This window comes from Beta vulgaris, chromosome 5, assembly GCF_026745355.1.
Source record: "Beta vulgaris subsp. vulgaris cultivar EL10 chromosome 5, EL10.2, whole genome shotgun sequence".
Lineage (NCBI taxonomy): Eukaryota > Viridiplantae > Streptophyta > Magnoliopsida > Caryophyllales > Amaranthaceae > Beta > Beta vulgaris.
The window spans coordinates 12,606,306-12,623,212 of NC_079206.1; the positions used below are offsets into that span (position 1 = coordinate 12,606,306).

General features: G+C 35.1%; 1 protein-coding gene across 3 annotated transcripts; it reads right to left on the minus strand.

The window, feature by feature from the left end:
* Positions 1–2,984: 2,984 nt before the first annotated feature.
* Positions 2,985–10,584, minus strand: LOC104892834 (DNA repair endonuclease UVH1). 3 transcript variants are annotated; one of them, XM_010678844.4, is made up of 9 exons: positions 9,510–10,583; positions 8,964–9,184; positions 8,673–8,731; positions 8,349–8,513; positions 6,249–7,058; positions 5,183–5,293; positions 4,807–5,067; positions 4,348–4,571; positions 2,985–3,629 (listed from the first exon to the last, which is right to left on the minus strand). In XM_010678844.4, the coding sequence occupies exons 1-9, from the start codon at positions 10,379–10,381 to the stop codon at positions 3,419–3,421; spliced, it is 2,934 nt and encodes a 977-aa protein (XP_010677146.2). In that variant the 5' UTR covers positions 10,382–10,583; the 3' UTR covers positions 2,985–3,418. The 3 variants fall into 3 exon arrangements, 2 of the variants coding, with proteins under 2 accessions (XP_010677146.2, XP_019105059.2); XM_019249514.3 differs by lacking the exon at positions 2,985–3,629 and adding an exon at positions 4,651–4,724 and having other exon boundaries at positions 4,433–4,571; positions 9,510–10,584; XR_007274547.2 differs by lacking the exon at positions 2,985–3,629 and having other exon boundaries at positions 4,433–4,571; positions 4,651–5,067; positions 9,510–10,584.
* Between the last annotated feature and the right edge of the window lie 6,323 nt (positions 10,585–16,907).

Genomic DNA, 16,907 nt, shown 5'->3' on the forward strand with positions numbered 1-16,907 from the left:
AAGAGAGGCAAAGCATTGGTATTATACTAGTTGATGACTAATTCTTCTCTATTTTTCTCTTAGTTGCACTACTTGACATTCGAGCACTATTTGTCAATTAATTTTGACTATATTTTCTCACTGTTATATATTAAAAAAATATAGTCAAATGAGATTTTATTAGATTCGTCAGAATGCGAAAATTCAAGATATCAAACTCTTATTAAAGTTATTAATTGTTAAAGAAACGTTTCAAAGAATGTAAACAGGCAAATGGTGCAACCAAAAAAAATAATGAATTATAAAAAGACAACCTCAACTTTTTTCGGTAGGGAAGGTAAAAAAAAATACAATTAAAAGACCATCCTCTTTAACTTTTTATAAAAAACGCCTAATTCATCACTTTGAAGAATCTAGAGGGATTATTTACGCATATTATAAGAAGATAACCGCAACTTGAGATTTATGGTTTAGCTTATGATGGTCCCATCAACTGTTTTCGCATGATGAAGTAGGTGTTACGTCGCCTAGGAGCAAGTATCGTTGTCGCATGGAAGCAAGGAGAAAGCCTTGGTAACCAACTGTTTGAGTCCAAAAAAGACTCAAACACTCAAAAAGTTACACATTGGTACCATTATAACCTGGTATTGGTATCACATTGTTATCAGGATTGGTACCAAGCAACCTTACTTTGGTATCAAAATTTTCGGACAATGGTACCAATCTAACCTAGCATTGGTACTAAACAACACACGCGTGAAATTTCCAAGGCTTAAAATGACCAAATTGCCCCTGTTTGAGTCTCCTAAGAGACTCAAACGGTTGGTTGCCTAGACAAACTCTGGAAGCAAGTGGTGTCGCCTGGCAGCAAGTGAAGCAGGTGTCGTCTCGAGAGGCAGAGTAAGAAGTAGTGTTAGGTTTTTATTTGTCTTTCGATTGTTAAGTGAAACGTGGTCAAAGGTGTTCTGTTATGAATCGTGTGGTCAGTTCTTTAGTTTATATTCTCTGTTTTAGCCTTAATTAGTTTAGGTTTATCCAAATCCAATTATCCTTGTCATTTTGTGTATGGTTTTGCTTGGGTGATAGTTAGTTGTGATAGGTGAGCATTTGAAGGTTCTTGGTTTCCTATGACAAGGGAAGATCTGGGAAATCTGGTCAATATAACCATTACTCCTTGAGTTGGCCATGGTTTGGTATATGCAGCTTTAGGGTTTAAATGTTAGGCAAGGTGAGAGGAGTTTTTCGATCTTCTAGTATAGGGACTGCAAGGTTGAATCTTCGAATTTGTAAGTTGGATGAATTACTTCAAAAATGCATCTTGTGGGAGGTCCTCCAATTTGATTTGGAGCAAGTTTCGACCTACACGCGTTATTAGTTTCAGTCTCGCGAGACTAAAGTCTGGATACCCTCGCAGAAGGGTAAGAAGTAACCAAAGGAGATGACTTATTTGTTAGTTCAATCAATATAATCCCAGTAAGACGTTTCCATTATATTCCAGGACCTTCACATTTATAATCTTGTAGACATCGGATATGAAGATCGCCTGGGTTTAATATCTCAACGATTCTCTCTCATTAATTATGTCATTCCTTTTTCACCAAGACGTATAACCCAACCCCACCAACCACCGCTGTAGACAAGTTTCATTTGGACTCGACTAGTAATAGGTTTTTTCCTTCATAGAGTATGTAAGAGCAAATAAAACTCACTTTAATGTCTATTTGATTTCGGTTTTATGTTTGGTCATATTATCATTAGGTTGTAATTTCTTTTTTTAATTAATGAAAATTTTGTCAATGTTAAAAAAATAATAAAAATAAAAAAATTTTGATTTAATAAATATCAATAAATTGGTACCAATGGTAACTTCTTTAGGTGCTACCCAATATATTATTATTGCACTTTCTAGTACTTGTTAGGAATTACGCGGAAGCGTAGTAGCAAGTAAACAATATAAACAAATCTAAAAAGCGAAAATTAAAGCAATGACAAACGCAAATTTGATGTGGAAACCTCTTCCTTCACAAGTAGAGGAGAAACCACAAACCATTTCACTAATCCTTAAACGAATATTAGCAAAACTCCAAACTCCTAAATCCCGTGAATTACAATCTCTATCAAGAACTCTAACTAAAAACCTAAGAGTATCTATAATCTCTCCCCGTATTTGATAAGCATACCAAATAATGGTTCCAATCCCCTTTTATATAAAGTATGAAATCCTATCTCTAGTAGAATTAGCATCTAACAAGATCTAATCTAACTAGACTTAGGAAACTAATAATTATCTATTTTGCTAATACAATTATTAATCTATAAGGAAATAAATAACCTATAAAGAATCCTAACATAACAAGTTTAGAAGAAAAACAAGACGAAATGAGAAAGGAAATGACCAAATCCCTCAGGCACATGTTCCATCCCGTGGTCGTAGCCACGCAAGTTTCTCCCCCGCGGGGGAGTGTTTTACTCCACCGGCAAAGAAAAGCTTTTCTATTCGTCTACAATATTTCCTCTAACACTCCCGAAACCTATATCATATCTCAAAGACCTACTAACCGTGTTGGACTATTGGACTTGCATAACTAACGGTAATAATTAAGTAAAACACTTTAGTACTACCAGAGGTACATTTTGCACACTTTCTAGTTTCTAGTACCAAAAACAATTGTACCAACTAAATTAGTCATACCATATATTTACTAATGTTTATATTCTGGTTTCCCTAATTCCTATTTTTTAATTTCAAAAAAGAATGGAAACAAAAAGCAATAGTAAGCCCGTATTTCGTACTAAGATTTTGATTGAGCTTAATTTATAAATAGTAGAAAAAGTGTTACAACTAATAAACGAATAGTAAGTGAGACTTTCCATAGCCTTTCCCGTTGGCCATTAGTCGCTGACTTCATAATTGGTCTTTGAACATCAACATTAAGTAGCTTTAGCTAAAAAGTACTCTTATCATTGCTTGATGCATAATTGTGAAAACATACTGACAAATGATATTGGAAATAATAATACATTTTAATTGATACCTCGAGAACGAGAATTGTATCCAATATCTTTGATACAGATATTTGGGAAAAATAAAAAGACGAATTTGGCTTTTGCATAGACCATATACAACAGCAACTATAAAAGATAAAATACTGTAAAACGTAAGGACGAATGCAGTGATAATCACATAAAAGTGCGTAGGATAACACAGCAACTTCAGGAGACTATCCCATTAAATTGGGGTCGGGTGCATTAAAATTTTAGGGATGAAGATGTATAAATTACCACGCTTCCATCACTAAAACAGCACTACCTATATTATCCTCCCATATAGAGAAAGGAGTTGTCTTATTTGTCTATCCTCACCTCAACTTCAATACCTCCCATTCACTAAAACTTTTTGTCAATGAAGCGTCACAATTCGCAACTCAATAATGAAGCGTCACATCATAGTTGGGTATTTGGCATCGAGAAATTCCCGAAGGGTGTGAGCAGCTTTCTGTCCTCCCATCAGATCGGCCAGCTTCTCAACTGGGAGAACAGCCAAATCAGCTAAGCTGTTGCATCCATCCATTATAGCCCTGTAGTTTGAATCAGAGACACCTGGCAGACGTCTCAAGAACTCGACAGCAGATGTGTTATAGTTTTCAGCCCTGTCATTGAGAAAATAAAGACTATGAACTCAAGCATATCAATTAGCTGAAACTGATCCTTGCAACAAACTACATTGCATAAGTTTGGATGCTAATGATTCATTGAACAACACAAATATTGTTCTTACAACAAACCCCACTTCAGCCAATCATCATCTTCTTTCCAAAACTATCCTTCATCAGGAATTGGATTTCCAGTTTGCAATTTATTGTCTTGCATTCGTGTTATCAAATCTTTTCACCCTTTCATCAAAATTAATTATTCTCTATTGACATAACAACGCATGCTTTCTGTGTGGATATGTTCTCTCTTTAACTACTCTTATGGTAAATTCCTCTTCATTGCAGCATAAAAACAGCAAAGGCTGGATACAAGAATCTATCAAGAGCATGCTTGGATTTGAGTGTAATACAGTAAGGGCCTAAGGGGTAATGAAGACAAGATGAAGATGAATTTAAGTGGTGGTAGGAATGATGGAATAGATAATGCAATGGGGTATACTGTATCACCCCATAGGATGATGGGTAACTATTACCCATAAAATGAGGGCAAATATTTTTCTTTACACAAACATTGCGTCATGCCGTCATCCCATCTATCACCACCCCCATCCACCTTCATTCTCTTTATATTTTCTACTATTACCCCCTTAAATTCATTTCCAAATCCAAGCATGTCCCGTTGGATGAATATTTGTACGAGGAACATAAATCTCACCTCACATCATTCTCCACAATTCCCTCTTCCGACGGAACACCAACTCTTGTTGCCTTGGCCTCATCAGGTTCATCCTGATTTGCTTTTAAAGAAGCAAATATTTCAGCGGTTGCATGCAAACTGCGAGACCAGACTATACGCAAACGAGGGAAGTGCATAGCTAGCAATGTGAGCTTTGAGATGATGCTATATGGTGTGACATCATCACCAATATCACTTGCTGACTGAGAATTCAACAATCAACACCCGAGTTAGATTAAAATGACAGCAATTTTGTTGATCGATGTCTCCAATAATACGGACCTGGGATGTGAAATTGTAGACCGAGACTATTCTTCTAGATATGATCGTTGCTTAAAAACATATGGATCCAGCTCCTACAATTTCAGAACCCAAGACCCAAACTTGAAGTATACTAAATAGCAAAACAATTTTTCTACAGTAGTTAGAAGTGCTGACCAGAAAAGAGAAGCTTTTGTCCTGTGAAAACTCAATCAAGAGGACAGGTATTCTGTAATATCGCACCATGGTCTCAACTTGGTGATAGAGCCGTCCAGACGCGAAACTTCCAAAAAGATCCTGTATGCTTTTCCTTTCTACACATATCGACGGGGAGAGGATGTAGTCACCAACTTCCAAGGTCACTGGTATAATGCGCATGCCCTTCTGGTGGAGAACATTTGGGAGGCTGCTCATGAACTCTCTCATGTCCACTATGACCTAACATTCGTTTTAAAGAATATAATTAAAGCCAAAAAGATTGAAAGGTTCTCTTCCACACATAAAATTACATCAACTCGTAGAACCCAAAGAGTAATACTACTATATCACATGCCTGCATTTCTTTATCAGCCTCCTTTCTTCCACCAGCTTTTCTGGTTAATGAATTTTGAGCCACTGATGACTGTGGCTCAATGGGAGAATTTACACCCAGAAGATGATCATCCTGACAAAAGCAAAGCGCAAGACACAGAATAAGTGTTCAATTACAGTAATCAGAAAAAAAAAAAGGGGTCTGCAGCACATTTCATGTTAACATCAAATCTCACATCATACAGAAAAGCTTCCCTACTTGACAGTTCTCTCATACCAACAGCATACTATATTCCACAAGAAAATATGAACATCAATTTCAGGCAAACAAACAAAGGCTAGAGTTCCCAAACCAACTGAATCAAACGAGTTCTCTTATACCAACAGCATACTATGTCATTCCACAAGAAAATATGAACATCAAGTTCAGGCAAACAAACAAAGGCTAGAGTTCCCATTCCAACCGAATCAAACGAGAATGTAGTATGAACTTGCAGCACCAAGCCAACAATGAAGTCAAGATGAGGTTATATCCTGTTAGGCTGTTAGTATATGCTGCCAAAATACAAGATAGAACTATTCTCAGCTAAAAGAAGAAAGAAAACGACAACAAAAGATAACAAAAGAATGGTGAAGACAGTGAATATGATCATGATGAATAAATTTGTGTGCATCAGCAACCCTTTCCCGTGTTATGTTGACAGCTAGCAAATATCCTTCTAGCTTGTATACTCATCAACAAAAACCTACTTAAAAGGGACCACAAGACATAGCATTGGTAAAATTCAGAAGACAATTCTAGTACAGACAAGACAAGTACAAACAGGCACTTTCTCATTTTAGGAATTGGATTGGCGTTAATGACAAATTATTAATTTGTGTGCATGTGTGTGTGGTTTGGGGGGGGGGGGGGGGGGGGGGTTGATGGCATGATTAATAGATACACACAATCATGTGCATATGTAGATAAATATGAGTTGGAAGCAGATATATGCAAAAACGCAAAACCGTAAACTCAATCTCAACAACCCACTAATAACAGTAAATTCTATTCACGCCTATGTTGCCAACGATAAAATAGTACATACTAGGTTAACTGGAATCATCATCATTGATTTTTGCCTAATCAAAGACTCGAACGCTCCATTTTCACGGCGTATGCTGGCCTCAAACTTCTGTACCTCAGTCGAATCTTCGTAGAAAAGAAAGTAAACTTTCAGTTTCTTGGATGGATTCTCAGCATTGTAGACCTCCACTTCTCGGACAAAGGCGATATCAGGATGGTACATGATGATTACGGATGGCTTCAAAATGTCAAGTATAGCCAGATCACTTTCTAGGGCATGAAAATGTACTGGAGGTAGTGTCCCCCGGTTAGTCATAGCATCAGTAATAACATCTTCAGTATGCCTCCTGAGAAATCCATTTCCAGCATGTAGAGTTCTCTGCATGCCCTCATGAAAACCATCTTCAGTACCTGCATTACCATTTCTCACACCTCCGGTATCAGGACTAGCTACTTGAGATTTATCACTTGTTTTAGAATTATATTGAGTCTTATTATGCTTTTCCAAGTTCTGTTTTTCCTGTGAGGTTTTCTTGCTTTTCCCCTTTCTTCTTCCTCGTGCATTTTCTTCATTGTCGACATCAGGTTGGCCTTCAACGACCTTATTCTTGGACAAATTTCTTATTGCCGATGCAGCAGCCAGCAGGGCATCATTTTCCTGCTTGTTTATGCTGCTAGATCCTGCATCTTCTTTAGTATTTTTTGCAACACCGTCAAGTATGCCAAAACCTTTAGGCTCCTTAGCTTTCTTCTTAGCACCTTTACGCCGTCCTTGATAACCTTTTAATTCTACTTTGCTGAGCAGATACTTCTCCCATTCTTCTCGCATCACCTGTTCAGGAAATTATGCGAATATGTCACCTCTTAGAACAAGAGTAACACTGATACAGAGATACTGTAAACAAACATCGGTAAATTAGAAACCAAAAACTCTTTATGTCCATGGTTTATTGTAATGTTCCTGCTCAGTCACTCACGCACAAGCAAGAATAATTATAGAGAAGAGATATCAGAATAAAGGTTGATAAAGTAGCCTTGAGCTGTCGAGAGGCTCAATCTCTCCCAATACAAACTGCAAAAGATCAAGTAATTTTCTGTCTTCTTTCTACTCACCCTTCCCTTATATACAAAGTATCAGATTCTCTCTCTAGCCTAAAATACCCTTTTTCTAACAAACTTTCTGATTACAGCAGCCACTACCTGACCTTAACAACCACTAATTATTACCTTCACTTACTTGACTGATTTCCCCTTGCTAGCCTTGTAGTTCTGATGCCCTGCCCTTCTTCTTGCAAGGGGTGTAAGTCAGCATCTGAGGAGGGTTGGGATTCATTACATTTCTATCCAGTTGTCACCTAAAAACAGGTATCTAGATTCTCCAAAACCAAATTAAGAGAAACTAGCCTCAGGCCCTCAACACATGTTTAGATCGCAGTTACTATGTTTTCCAGATACCAAGCACAGCACTAACTCTGCCAGATCCCAGAGCTCTTGTGCAGCCAAGAAGAGGGGTAGAGACAAAGAGGGAAGAAGGAAATGGGAGGAACAGGGAGGTAGACAGACAATTAGGTGGATTAGCATGAGGTAGCAGAATCAACAGATCCAATATCTGATCTGACAATTGGCATCTCAGAAAAACGCATCACTAGCAACAGGTCTATGAACGGATGAACCCGACATATATTAGAAAATCAAATTTTAGCTTGGTTCACCATAATGTTTATAGCACAGATACCCTTAAGAAAGTTGTATTTCTTTTGTTTCCTAGATGACTTATGTCTTTCTTCTCAAAACCATGACTTGTGAGATAATTATCCTTGTTAAGTTTCTACTGTTTTTATCACTTAATCATAGCTTTGGTTAAATACACTTAAGATCTGAATTTAGGAAACTAGATTCACATCAGCTTTTGCCAGACTGGAAAATCACAAAGACAGTCCGACGAGCCACTTTTGAGGGCCACAACTTGCCAAGAATTTGAAAATATGAGGCCAAACATCTAATCCACAAAACAATCACGTCAACCTGAAAGGCGTAGCACAGAGCTAGATTACATAAGGACAAAGATGTCAATGGCAGCACCTCGTAACAGGCAATAGAAATAGGAAAAATGAAACTATACCTTCTTTGGGCCATTTCTAATGCAATCCTCGAGCTGGATGCATGAGTGTTCATCCTTGCATGCAACTAAAACAATACCATTGTTATCATCTTCATTTGCACCCACAAGTTCATCAATTGATGATGCTTGTTTCGTTCTCTCTACTTCAATCTCCTCTAAAATATCCTGGAAAAACATTATTGGTCTCGTAAATTAGATTAAAGCAACTGAAACAAGAATCAGCTACATAGAGTTCCATGTGTCACCTATAAATGAGATCATATACATAAAAAAATTCTAAAATCAAAACAGAGACTATAGACAGAAACAAACTCACTCACTCACAAGTAACACCTTCCACTTTGGTGGTTCCTCCAAAATCTCTTGAAGAAAAACTCCTCCACCTGAAGCCGAAGGCAAAGCATGCTCATTAGAAACAAACAAATGGCATTAGAACTACAGGGTGTCAATTCAACGCCTCCAGCCGTCCAGCGGTTAAATCGTGTCTTTCATTCAACCTGACGGTTATGTTACTACAAACTATTACAAAGAATCAAATATGAAACATCTAGCAAGCATCAATCAACTTCCATGTGGCTTATGCAAAATCAGCCAAAAAAAAAAAAAAGCACTCACCTTGTTTCTCATTGCTACTCTCCTTCAACTTCCTCTTCTTTCCTGTCACATTTTCGTTTTGCCCACTTGACGTCCCTGCCTCTGATCTCGTGAAAAGATAAACCCGCTTCTTTGCGTACTCGAATATCTTATAACTTGATTCTGCAAAAATCCAAACTGACCTAAAGCTCTCCGAAGCCCTCAGTGAATCCAAATACTTCAAATAAGTCACTGCATCATACCTACCAACATATACGAGTCATTCTCATATGTCATTGAACAGAACAGCAACTAATACTAACAAGGATCTGGTCAAACAGGCAGTAATGTATCACCCAATATCTGAAGAATTCAGAAGCTACAATATTCCTTCCATCCAAAATATCAGTCTTTACACCAAATTTCTTTTGATACCATATATGCATCATTCTAATTTCTACACTACATAAGCAACAATAACTGTCACTTTGTAATATTGGAATAACACAATTAGCTCATTTTATAATATCATTATGATTCTCATATCAATTTGCTAAAATGACTTATATATTGGTTTAGAGGGAGTACCTAACAAGATAATCCAACAATTTCCTCAAGGTCTTCAAGTCCGAAACAAGTTGTTTGGTCTTCTTCCCCAAGTTATGCCAAATTGGGTCCAATTGTCTCCTAATAATCTCATCAAAAGACTTAAACAATCCATTCTCAACTGTCAAATCCTCAACATCAACCTTATTAGTCTTCCTCATTTCCTTCAAACAAGCATCCATAACCTCAATTATGGCCTTCTGAATCCCCTTCATCGCCACATTCATCGGAACTCTAAAATCCACCACCTCAGAAGGATTCCTCTCAAGCTCCTGCGAAACGTAAACCTGAAACCTAGGCCACAAATGCAGCTTCCTAACAAACAAACACTTCATAATCCTCTCTGCTTTCGCAAATCCAGAGACCATTGCGCAAGGCTTATCCGAAAACGCCCGTATATAGGCATTTCTATTCAATGATCTCAATATTCGAACGATAAACGCCTCGGTCGATGTTTCAGTCAGAGAATGCGCATTGAGAATAAGAATGCCGGCAATTTTAGAGGTGGGGATTTTGGAGGTGAGAAGATCAACAATGAGAATGCGAGAAGTGATGAAATAGACGCCACCGGAAGAGTAAAGTGCGTGACGCTGGTGCGATGGTAGCTCCGTATTGATTTCAATAGGTCCGCCATTGAAATTAGGGTTAGGGTTAGGGTTAGGGTTTGAAAGTAAAATCGATTTGCGTTGAGAAGGATTAGCGGAGAGGATTAAGAGAGTACCTTGATCGGAGGAGTGAAGAGAGAGGAGAGTTGCGATGAGTTTAGAGAGAGAAAGTCCCGAAGAGAGGATAACTAAGCCGCCATTTTCGTCTTCTAAAAGGTCTGAGATTATATGCTCGTGAAATTGTACCATTTGTTTGTTCTTGTTTTATCTTTGTCGAGAAATTAGGGTTTCAAGTTCTTTAATTTGATAGAGTTTCCTCTATGTTCGACAAAAAATGGAGATTTAAGGAGTTTTCAGATATTCAAAAGTGATAAGTTGAGTGAATGAAGATGGCGGGAAGAGAGAAGATGATGGATTCTGTTGAAGCTCAAATCAATTATCTGTTTGAGTACGTCGGGCGTCGTTAAATAGCCAACTTTTAGCACGGTCCAAATAGCGAACGTTCGTATCAAGTCAAAGGCCGGAAATTTGACTTTTTCGCCAAAAATAGTGTTTTCCGTACCTTTTAACAAAACTTAAATTAAGGTTGTTATATTCCCACAAAAAAAAAGGTACATACCCACAAAATGTCTTATTACCCTGTATATCCCCACAAAATACTTTATTACCTTGATATATCCCAAAAAACTCAAAACTAACCTTTCAAGGTAAAATTTTGCAAATTTCACAAGTACCTCTATTATGCATGTACTAGCAATTTACGAACGCGATGCGTGCCTCATTTTTTTAAAAACACAAATTTTACCTTTTTTAGGCATTAGCAAGGGTAAAATATGATCCATGATCCCAAAATTGTATCCGAAAAGTATAATCTAAATTCAATTTTTTTTCCTTGTCTAACTTCTTAATTATGTTTTCACACATTGATATTTAAAATTTTCATCATTTTAAATGTTGTCCTTTTCTAAATTTTAACACTTTGAGTTTCAATTATATTTGAAATGAAATTTTAAATTTTTCATACACAATTTGATATTGGAATTTTTTTTAGAAAAACAAAAATCGTTACTTTTCGCAAATTAATGTAGCTTTTTTTCTGAAAATGGATTTTTGCAAAAGTTTTTCGTAAAAAGTTTGATATTGTTTTGTTTTTCAAATTTAGATCTGAACATGTGATATTGTTTTGTTTTTCAAAATTTAGATCTGAACATGGATTTTTTGCAAAAATTTTGGGCAAAAATTTTAATATTGCCATTTTTTTTTTTGTAAAAAACTAAATTTATTTTATATGAAAATAAATTAAATTTAAGTCTCATTGTATAAAAGCCCTTTTGAACTCATTGCTATCATTTTCATTTTTTTAGCTACATAACAGTCGACTAAGTTGCTATTGTATATTTCAACTAATGTTAAATAATTTTGAAGGTTAAAATAATTATGTACCTTTTTGGAAGTTCGCAAATTGTCGAAGGATGAATGTGTGATATCGCCATCAAAATCTTATGTTTTTCTCAGATTTGTGTTTATAGGTAACTTTTTTGAGTATGTAATAGTGAATGGTTCTTGAGAATAGTGATTTGTAAGTAAATTTTTGTAAACGTTTTTGTATGTATTGACGTGCGTTCTAGGTTATTAGTTTTAGTTTGTATGTTAATTTTAAGTTTTAATAAAGTTTTCTGGTTACTTGAGTGATTTGCGTGATATTTATAACGCGATTTTCTCAATTATATGAGTGATTTGTAAAGTTTCTTCTTTTAAGTGATTTGTGAGTGAGTGTTGTAAATTAATTTTCGGTAGTTTTCTTTTAGTGCTGATTTTAATTTTGACATTCCTTTTGTAGTTTAGAAAAGAAAGGGGGGCAAAATAGGCATTTCAAAAGAGGACACCATTGCTCCCCCCTTCCCTTATATAATAGAGATGATTCGTTATATTTTAGGGAAAATTGTCAACATAAATTTTAAGTTTGGGACATCCTTTTAGATTAATCTCAAATTTTGATTAAATTTTAAATAATCTATTCTAAGTTTGTGAGTAGTTTTTCCTATATTGATTCCTAGTGAAAAATGACTAATTGTTAACTTATAATAGAGGTCTACTTGCCACGTGGGGCAATTTATTGATTTTTAAATTATTTTTCTCTCTTTCTCTTCTATTTTATTTTATTTCTTTTCTTATTCTATCACCTCCTCCTTCCCCTCCAGACCAGTTCTCCACTGCCCCACAACCACTACATGAACCACCCTCAAAACCATCTTTACCCTTTGTCTTCTTTTTCGTTATCTTCCTCCTTTCCTTACACAACCCACAACCACCACCGTCGTCACCTCCATCTCCTTCCCTTCCTTTTTCTTTTTATTTTCTATATATTTTTCACTGAAGGGGAGTGAGGGTGGTGGCTGAGTAAACCAGAGGGAGAGAAAGAGGATATAGATTTCGGTGAGAAGGAGGTGGTCGGTCAAGGTTGTGGCTACTGGCTAGGCAATGGTTTTAGTGGATATGGTTTAGACTAAGATAGGGTGGAAGGAGGTTATGGTTTAGACTAAGATAGGGTGGAATGACAATTAAGAGATTAAGACTGATTAGTGTTTTCTACCTCTTAAAAGAAAGTTTCAAAACTGGTCACGTCCAATTAGAGTTGAATATGTTCAAACAAGTGATTTTAAATAATGGAGGAAGGGTAAGATATATACGTTAATATGTCTTTAACTTTGGCCCTTCTTTTACAACGAAACTATTTAAGGTTTGAGAAAGCTCAACTAAGAGTATGGATGATATATATTTGTTGTTAATAGATAACTTGCGATAAAGTTTTATATTAAGGTAACACTAGAAAAGTATTCTATCTTAGGTAGTATGTGGCTCAATGGAGCCACGTTGCCTTCCATGGCCTCGACCAGGGATCCAATCATCCCCGCAAATTCGAAGGTGCACATGGTTGCACCTAGGGTTGTGCAAAGATCAAGATCGGATCGGAATCTTGACCGGAATAGAGATGTCTATTCAGTTACTCGAGCTGGGTTCAAGTTAGGTCATCTTAGGTTCCAGGTCATGTTCGGTCATGTCCTGTTAGGTCATTAAATCAATCAGGTTGGGTGTGGGTCGGGAACGGTCACAATTCAGTCAGGTTTGTCTCGGTTCATTTCTTTTTTTCAGGTTCAGCCAGGTTTGTCACGATCAATTTCGGGACAAGTCATCTTTCGTGATCATGTGGTGTCGAATCGAGTTTATTCCAGGTTTGTAGCGGGTGCTTTCAAGTTCAGGTCATGCGTGGGTCGGATACTTATTAGGTCAGGATAATAGTGGTTTGGGTCAGTTTCAGGATGGTAGTTATCGAGTTGTACCATACTTTGTTTCTAGGTCACTTCGAGTCGCTTCGAGTCGCTTCGAGCACAGTACAAGTTATGAATTTTGTGTGGTACTGCTTCAAATTTGTATCATTATTTAAGATTTCACTGAAAATCAATGCTTAGATAGTTCATCTAGTTATATGCCTTTCTACAATAGTGTTAGTTATGTTACTATATGGTGAAGTCAATGACAAGTCGAGTTATCAACAATCAACAAGTCGGGTAAAATCGGGTAACATGTAGCAACAAGCCAGGTAAAATAATGTACCGGGTCACAACAGATCGGGTTAATCACAAGTTACGTCGAGTTAATCAGTTTCATGTCCTAAACAGGTCAGCTGTCGAATCGGGTTCCATCGTTATTAGGCCAAATCATTTTAGTTATCTGTTTTTTATGGGTGGGTATCAGTTCAGGTTCAGGTCATATAGTATCTGGTCAAGAGTAGGTATCAGTTATTATCAGGTCGGTACAGGTCAGGTTACAGGTGACTTGTTTTGCCAAAATTTCAGGTGCAAGTCAGCTACAGGTCATTGCGGGTTCAGGTCGGGTTATCAAATCAGGTCATTTTTTGACAGCTCTAGACCCGAGAACCAAATTTGAATCGGACCGGAGATTTCGGTCCAGTCCTCGCTCCACAAAAAAAATTATTTTCGGGTTTTCAGTCCGGTCCAAACCTGGAAATTGTGGACCGCGCCGGTTGGACCGGAGTTTCTATTATTTTAGTAAAAAAGAGTTTATAAGTTAAAAAAAGTTTAAAAAGGTAAAAAGTTAAAAATTTAATATTTGTTACTTTAGAATTATTGTTATTAAAATTATTAATTTTCAATGTATTTAGTTTATAAATATATATTTAAATAAAATAAAAAGCTTATTTTTTTTAAAAAAATAAAAAGCTTATTTTTTTAAAAAAATAAAATCTTGTCCTGGTCCGAAAAAATACCAAATTCTGGTCCACTGGTCGTGGACCGATGCACTCCCCTAGTTGCACCTTCTCTACGTGCACGGTACATAACGATACCGTTTTGTTATTCCAATGAACATTTGCAATTTTGGATTGACCTACCTCAAATTTCTTATTCCTCAACTTTTTCACCCCATGTGCATTTGAAACCAATAAACTTGCAGTTTATTCTAATGAACATTGTAGTATAATGAACATATGCTATTGTTGATTGAACATATGCAATTTCGTAATGAACATTTATGAAAAAATTAGTGTAATAAACACATTATTTCTGTTGAATGAACAATTACAATTTTGGATTGAACATTTCCGACTTATTCAAAAATTCATTATGTTTACTAATTTTCAAAATTCAAAAGTGCCGCTAATTTTCAAATTTCAAAGTATGTTTCAAATTTGCTGTTGTTCATTTCTCTCTTCATTCAACCTACCGTTGATTTCAATTGTTAGTTATTTCATCAAAATTCTTCGAAATGTTCTTTCAAATTACTTGTATGTCACTCTGGTGGATATCTATATTGTCATTATTATTCTTTGTAATGTAAAAATATGATTTTGCAATGAATGACATATTATTTATAACGAATGACCCAAATGAATAATTATATAATTATCGAAAAATAATTAATTACAAAATATTGTAAATTTAAAATGTAGTATCTACCCAAATGTAGAAATATAACCACAATATGTAATACAATATATCTCGTATGAACACCAAGGTCTTACAAAAGAACATTTATTGCTAAATAAACACTATTGAGTTCTTTAAGTATATATTCTTTTGTTTGATCTTCCTCCCTTTTTCGATTTATTTGATTTATGAGATTTTTACATCGTAAAGTATCATTAGATGTTTAAACTAGTCGAACTGAACTGATACAAGAAAGAAAAGAGTAGTAGTTAAAATAAAATTCTTCAAGTAGTTTATAATACAATGAACATAGTCTTTCAAAAACACAATGAAAATATTTTAATAATACAATGAATATGCTCTCGGACACACAATAAATATATATGACTTAATATAACGACCATGTGACTAAAATGATTTTAATGAATACATATTAGTAATACAATTAACATTTGTCCCCAAAATGTGCACATTGTACTTGCAAATAGTACAATAAACATCATATAATCATACAAGGAACATTTGAACAAATAGCACACTTTTGTAGACACATATATGATAATTAAGCCATCATCAAATCATATCATTTTATTGAATATATTACAAACATATAATGAACATCTGGCCAACATGTGTTTCAGCGAATATATGCTAATAGGACAATGAACATATGTCATAATTCATGTTATTCATGCAATTAATATGTGTTAAACACACAATGAACATATGAAGAAATACACCTAACATCTGAACAAACACATAATAAAGATATGAATAAACATAATAAGTATATGACCAACACGAATTCAATAAGTACATTATAATAATAAAAACAAACATATCTCTATTACATAAGGGAAGGGGGGACCTATGGTGTCCTTTTTTGAACCGACTATTTTACCCTCCCCCCTCTTTCCTTTACTAATTACAAAAATATTATCAATACCAAAATGGGGATTCAAACAAAGCTACCAAAAATTAAATTTCAACATCACTCCCAAATCACTTATGTTAGGAAACTTTACAAATCCCTTTCTAAATCATGTTCAAGAAATCCCGCAAATCACTAAACTTTACAAAAAACTAAAAATTAACTTACAAACAAAAACTAATATAGTACTGTAAAAAAAAAAGCTAATATAGTAGGGCGTAAATACATAAAAAAATCATTCACAAAAATCACTTACAAATCATTGTTCTCAAGAACTCACAAATTTCACTTACAAATTATTTTTTACCTATACACGCTATGCATAAAAATCTGTAAAAAAAACATAAAATTTCGACGGGGATATCACACATTTGTCCATCGACGATTTGCAAACTTCCAAAAAGGTACATAATTCTTTTAATCTTCCAAGTTATTTCAAATTAGTTGAAAAAACAATAGCAATTGTTATGTAGCGACTAACAGAAAAAAGGGAGATGATAGCAATTAGTTAAAAACGACTTTATTTAACCTTTATTTTCACATGAAATGAGAGAACAAGATAAAAGTAACAAATTTTGCTTTTTTTTTTTTAAAATTCCAATATTAAAAATTCTGCTCATAAATTTTGCAAAAAAAAAAATAAATAAATTTTGAAAAAAAAAACCAAAATCAAATTTTTCGCGAACGATTTTTGCAAAAATCAATTTTCAGAAAAATATTAAATTAATTTGCTAAAACCATTTTTCAGAAAAAAAAATTACATTATTTTGCGAAAACAAATAGTGAAATTAAGCACCAAGACAACTGTAAAATTTTGAAATGGAAAAAAAGGGCTTTCATACAATTTAAATTTAATTCATTTTCATGTTAAATTAGAAAACAAGATAAAAGAAACGAT

Excerpts from the sequence above, each read along its gene's own strand:
- LOC104892834 (XM_010678844.4), bottom strand. The coding sequence starts at position 10,381 with ATGGTACAATTTCACGAGCATATAATCTCAGACCTTTTAGAAGACGAA. Across the intron at positions 8,514-8,672 it reads CAAAGTGGAAGGTGTTACTT|GATATTTTAGAGGAGATTGA; the intron begins GTGAGTGAGTGA and ends ATGTTTTTCCAG. Across the intron at positions 4,572-4,806 it reads ACAAAAGCTTCTCTTTTCTG|TCAGCAAGTGATATTGGTGA; the intron begins GTCAGCACTTCT and ends TTGAATTCTCAG.